Genomic DNA, 5,992 nt, shown 5'->3' on the forward strand with positions numbered 1-5,992 from the left:
ATATACATTCTTAATTAAGAGCACGAAACCAATGCAAAAGTCAATCTATAATGTAATGTCGTCCAGTTTCAAGCACACAGCTATGGAATCCTCATTTGTCCCGACTTTGGTTCAAGAAGCCAATATACCTCTAATTTATATTCAACTTAATTCTCAATGTGTAATTTGAGTAATTTCCTGGATTAGGATGCGTGATCCAACAATATTAAGGTTTCACTAAAATTAAAAAAAAACGACTGCAAATGATTAGACTATATTAATATATAACATGTTGCATTATTCTACATATATTAATTATTAATTATTCCACGCAGGCAACCACAAATAGAAGGCACCACTTGTAAATTAGGAGAACATATATAGCACCGGTATATTGTTATGACGACGTTCTATAAGGGTGACTCTTAGCCAACAAAGTTTTCTGCTTTGCGAGGGTTGGGGAGAAACGTCTATTGTACGCAATCTTACCTTTACTTTGTAAAGAAACTGTTTCCACGACTCAAACCCGTGACCTTTTGATCACAAATGAGCAACATTTCTGTTGCGCCAAAGCTCACCTCATTCAATAAAATAAAATTATATGAGTTTTAACTCACATATCGTTTTTTCATTAGTACAAGATACCAAGTGATAGTGTATTCGTGGTAGTCGTTCTCATGACTTAGCCTTCTTTTGTTGGCAGCACCCTTTTTTGATTATTCTCTCAACTTTCGTCTCTCTTGTAGTTGAAACATAGCTATACATAACATCTTCTCAATCAACGCAGACCAAGTTCATTTGCCCTCTCTCTCTCTCTCTCTCTCTCTCTCTCTATCTCTCTCTCTCTCTCTCTCAACTGTTATTTGCATAAGGAAAAATATGGTATACTATCAGAGATACAAGCAGAGGAAAAAAGGTGAACATCTTACAGAAGAAGATGAAGAGTGTCAGAGCATTATCATGGGGTGTTCAAACTCTGGTTACTACAAAAGAACAAGGCCCAAGCTTCTCTCTTTCGTCTTTCTCTCTCTCCTTTCTTGTAGCTTCATATTAGCACCTCATCTTTTCTACCCTAATGCCACTTTCTCTCTATTACGTAAGCTTTTCTCTCTAACTTCTCATTTTCATTTTTCATTTTTCTTTCCGTTTCCTTTAATTGTATGCTGAGATTATATAATAACCATATGTAAACCCTAGCTTGTACCCAGATTATATAGAACCCCATGCATAAACCCTAGCTTATATAGTACCCAGTTGGGTCTCTTCACCTATATGCACTTGATTTTGGTTGGATGTTCTAACTCTTTCATGGTATGAGAACCAAGCTAACCACGTATCACACCATCAGTTTATTAGAATAGTGTTTTCACATAACATGCATGAAGTGGCCTTATCCCCTCTCCCCGTCTTCAAGTCCCCTTTTTCGATACATGGTATAGTCATTGAAAATCAAATGATTTTCGAATTATTCAACTTCGTTTCTGCTGTCCACATGTTGGCTTGAAAATTTACCACATGTTAGGGAACGTGTTGAGAATGAATCTCAAATTGATGAGAGAATGAACCTTGAATGAGCTTATAAGTAAGTTGGGTTACTCCTAGTATTGTCAATTGATTTTGTGGTGAAACCTCAAATTTCTTCAACCCTTCGCCTTTCAAAACATCCATAATATTTTTGAGTTATCTCACATCGTGAAAAGTAAACCATGCACAATAATATAGATAGACTCTATATCTATTGCTGATTGATTTTAAGTTGAATGCTCTAATTTTTTTTTTTCCACTATATTCACGAATAAATATGTACCATCTGCTTTGGTAGGCCTTGCTGCTGATGATATGGTTGCATATGCTCCCTCGAGTTCTTCAATCTCTAACGGTAGAATTCTCTGCTTCTCAGTGGCTTCTATTTGGAATCGATTAATTGTTTTTGTTTTAGTTGTTAATAAATACCTTGCAAAGTTTACCAAACAGTATCACTATCTATTTAGTGTACTGCTGCTAAAAGGGTTGCTATTGCTATTTGATTGATAAGTTGTACAGGAGGGAACCTTAAGCCAAATGAAAGGAATTAAAAATTAATAGCTACAAGTATAATTAATTGGAGAACAACCAATGGTATTTTTTGTTGTTTTGATTGTCAGTGAAAATTTTAATCAAATTAACAACACTGATGAAACTTTAAAATTTGTATGAAAAACTTAGTATTGAGATGATTATATATAAGAACAAAGCTTGTTTACGAGCTTTAATAAAAAAGGATTAACGTGTTAGATTCGAACAAAAATTTAAAGTCATGATTAGCTCAAAACTATTACCATGAGAATTTTCTTTCAGCACAATTAGATTTTCCTCTTGATTATATAAATCTTGTTTTATATTAACTGACAAAAAAAAAAAAAAACAAAGAGGAATTGGTTTGAAAAAATCGTTGGCATCAGAAGGCTTATATAGCAAAATGGAAGGCTGGTTATAAGGCTTAGACGGTAAGAAAATTAGAAAATTGTTAGCATAAACAAGTCTTGAACTGATCATGAATTGCTAGTAACTTTAAACTACACTCCACCTATGAAGCATATACTTTGTATTGTATAAACTAGCAGACAACAAATAAATGGCTGAAATTTCAGGATGGGCACTAGCCTATTCTGGCCTCCAAGTAGCTCCTCCCCCGCTTCCGATGATACTCGAATTGATACCGCAAAAACAATAAAATATGGAACTATTATTGTTATTTAAAAAATATTATTCTACATTAATTTTTTCTTGAATATTTTTTCCTTATGTTTTCATAGATGACAAGTGCAAGACAATACTTTTTTACTGATAACAACTCCTAGTAAAACAACGTAAAAATATAACATAAAAACAATATTGATAATATTCCTGAAATTCAAAATTAGTTTTTAATATGTTCTAGTCTTTTCAACAACCAAGCTGGGTCTGCTGTTTCTCTTTCCTTGTGAAACTCATACAGGGTGAGTGGTCAATTCGAACCCAGACCCTACGTTCTAATTAATCTAATTAATTTAGTCAATATATCCAGTTGAACCGCCACAATTTTATTTCGTCAAGGTGCTCCATGGATCATCAGGTTGAAGTCAAATGAATGGAGCCTGCAAGTTTAAGCATGCTTGCTTGTTGAACCCCGCAACCACTTAAAAAATTGTTATAAATAGGATTAGGATAAAATATGATTGATGTATTCCTAATTTTCTAAGTTTTGATAGACCTAAAGCCAAATCTAATTAGTACGTTACTTATAATAAGTAAAAAGTTTTAGATTCAATCCTAACTGACACTAAATTATTGTGGATAACCCAATTGTATGGCTTCACCTAAATACCTAAGCTTTTAGTGTAAATAATTTTGATGATTTAAAAGTTAATTGAGTACACTTATTTTCTGGAGGTGACACTTTTACATTTTCTCTATCTGCAATTACTTTCACTAACTATATATATATATGTTGTGGGTGCAGGAACTATATTTTGTGACAGGAGCAGTTTTCGATCAGATGTTTGTATCCTGAAAGGGGATGTAAGAACACACTCCCGTTCCTCTTCCATCTTTGTCTACAGATCCAGAGATAAAAGTAATTTCACAAACTATCTATCGAGCATCGTCGAGGAAAACGAAGAGGAAAATGGGGAAAAGCTTCACCACGAAAAGATCAAACCGTATTCCCGGAAATGGGAACCCAGTACCATGGACACCGTCACAGAATTAGACCTCATTGCAAAGACAGATGGCACTCCAGGAAAGCAACATGAGTGTGATGTCCAACATGAGGTTCCGGCCATATTCTTCTCAACGGCGGGCTATACCGGTAATGTTTATCATGAATTCAACGATGGTATTATGCCGTTGTACATTACTTCTCAGCATTTGAGGAAACAGGTTGTGTTTGTCATCGTTGATTTTCACAATTGGTGGCTTATGAAATACGGAGACATTCTTTCACAACTATCAGACTATCCAGTAATTAGTTTCAGTGCAGACAAGAGAACTCATTGCTTTCCTGAAGCTACTGTCGGTCTGCAAATTCACGATGAGCTCACTGTGGATTCTTCAAATATGGAAGGAAATAAGAGCATATTCGACTTTCGAAATCTTCTAGACCGGGGTTACAGGCCTCGAGTTACAAGTCTGACTCACGAACGAGAAGCAAAAAAGAAACTCTCCGTTTCTATGTCTCCCGCATCGAAAAGATCCTTAAAAATCAAGAGAAAAGCACATGAAGCACATCAACTCAAGAGGGCTAGACTAGTGATCATATCTAGAAAAGGATCAAGAGCAATAACCAATGAGCATTTGCTGGTGCAAATGGCTGAAAAAATCGGGTTTGAAGTTGAAGTTCTGAGACCTAATTCGGGGACCGAGTTGGCAATGATTTATTGGGTTCTTAATTCGAGTGATGTCGTGATCGGGGTTCACGGTGCTGCCATGACACATTTTCTGTTCATGAGACCTGGCTCTGTGTTGATCCAAGTTATCCCTCTTGGAACTAGTTGGGCAGCAGAGGAATACTATGGGAAACCTGCAAGAAAGCTTGGGTTAAACTACATCGGCTACAAAATTCTTACCACAGAAAGCTCGTTACACAACAAGTATGGTAAAGATGATCCTGTTCTTAAAAATCCAACTAGTGTAACAAAAAAAGGATGGGAATACACAAAGGAGATTTATCTTGAAGGTCAAACTGTGAGACTACACCTCACAAGATTTAAGAAGCAGTTGCTTCGTGCTTATGACTGCGCCATTGGAAGAACGACTTGGCATTTCGAACAACAATAAACTAGTCATTCTGGAAGCTGTAGATTCGTACATGTTTGATAAAAATTTGTGTACATGTATATAACGTTGAGATTTAAGGATTAAAGAAGGGGCCGTAAAAAAATTGTAAACACCCTGAAGTTTGAGGCAACTCTTCATTCATGTGAATAAAAATTTCTCCTATGACCTTGTTATTTATTTGTACTGTGTTTAAGAGAACCCTTTTGTTGATCCAGAATACAGCTACTGGTGGTTGTTTCTTTTGTTATAAAAATTTCCCCGCTGCTGGTTGTTTCTTTGGCGTAACGCCCTCAGTATATGATCGACTAAAATATTTCCGTTCCTCCATATCCCCTGAACAATCCACCCTCCATCACATGACGACCTCCCAGGTCCTGATGACCTAAATATCCTCTGCATTCTTAGGATTAAATTTATTTTGATCCACCTCCACTGTCACTGACGTCTTCATATCTTTCAGTCCTGCTTCGCCACACTGATCGTAAACTGCTCTTTCCTGAGATCACACAAGAACTGAATTCAGAAATACATTTCATTCTTTTATTTTTCATGCAGTACACCTGTTAATGTACAAAATCAATGAAACTTTGGAACAATGTAAAATGTTTAGTGCTTGGACATTTGAAAAAGCATAGACACTATTCCAAAAACAATATAATATACTTCTGTTCTTAAGTCTTGGATATGAGAATTGACAGAATTGACAAATATCCTTTTCTCCCTTCTAATTGTTAAGGCGCGTTTGGATAAGGGTGAACTTGGATTTGGAGTTGGGTTTGTTATTTGACTATGTGAACAACATTTCCAAGATTGACATCGACAGAATGTAAGTAAATAGACTTGCTCAACATAAGAAGGCGCAGCTAGTATTGGACAATGTGAACACGTTGATTTTTTTAAGATTTAGAGAGGTGGGTTGTTCTAGAAGATAGGGAAGAACGAACTTGTCACAATGGACTAGGATTCTCTCCCTTCATCTTTTCATCTCCTCCTCTCACATTCTCTATTTTTTATTTCTCTTTCTCTAAAAATTAATATGAGATGTTAGCGTGACTTAACCGTGACCGTTCAAATAGGAGGGGAGGGAAGGGAAGGAAAAAAAAGAGGGGAGAGAATCCTACTCCTTTTACAAGAAAGTAAATTTTTTTTTTAAATGTGGGTGAGGAAATAAGACAGTGAGGTGGGTTTATCACCACTCTTTATTAATTGTGTTTAA

At 35.8% G+C, this 5,992-nt stretch overlaps 1 protein-coding gene across 1 annotated transcript; it reads left to right on the top strand.

Moving 5' to 3' along the window:
• Positions 1-707: 707 nt before the first annotated feature.
• Positions 708-4,953, top strand: LOC126594549 (xylan glycosyltransferase MUCI21-like). The gene is made up of 3 exons (XM_050260913.1): positions 708-1,075; positions 1,802-1,858; positions 3,461-4,953. Exons 1-3 carry the CDS (start codon positions 859-861, stop codon positions 4,774-4,776), a joined length of 1,590 nt encoding a protein of 529 aa, XP_050116870.1. The 5' UTR covers positions 708-858; the 3' UTR covers positions 4,777-4,953.
• The last annotated feature ends 1,039 nt before the right edge of the window (positions 4,954-5,992 follow it).

This window comes from Malus sylvestris, chromosome 12 (assembly GCF_916048215.2).
Source record: "Malus sylvestris chromosome 12, drMalSylv7.2, whole genome shotgun sequence".
In the NCBI taxonomy this organism is placed as follows: Eukaryota; Viridiplantae; Streptophyta; class Magnoliopsida; order Rosales; family Rosaceae; genus Malus; species Malus sylvestris.

Coding starts and splice junctions, on each gene's coding strand:
- LOC126594549 (XM_050260913.1), top strand. CDS start 859: ATGGTATACTATCAGAGATACAAGCAGAGGAAAAAAGGTGAACATCTT. Junction 1,076..1,801: donor TGCCACTTTCTCTCTATTAC/GTAAGCTTTTCT, acceptor CTGCTTTGGTAG/GCCTTGCTGCTGATGATATG. Junction 1,859..3,460: donor GAGTTCTTCAATCTCTAACG/GTAGAATTCTCT, acceptor TTGTGGGTGCAG/GAACTATATTTTGTGACAGG.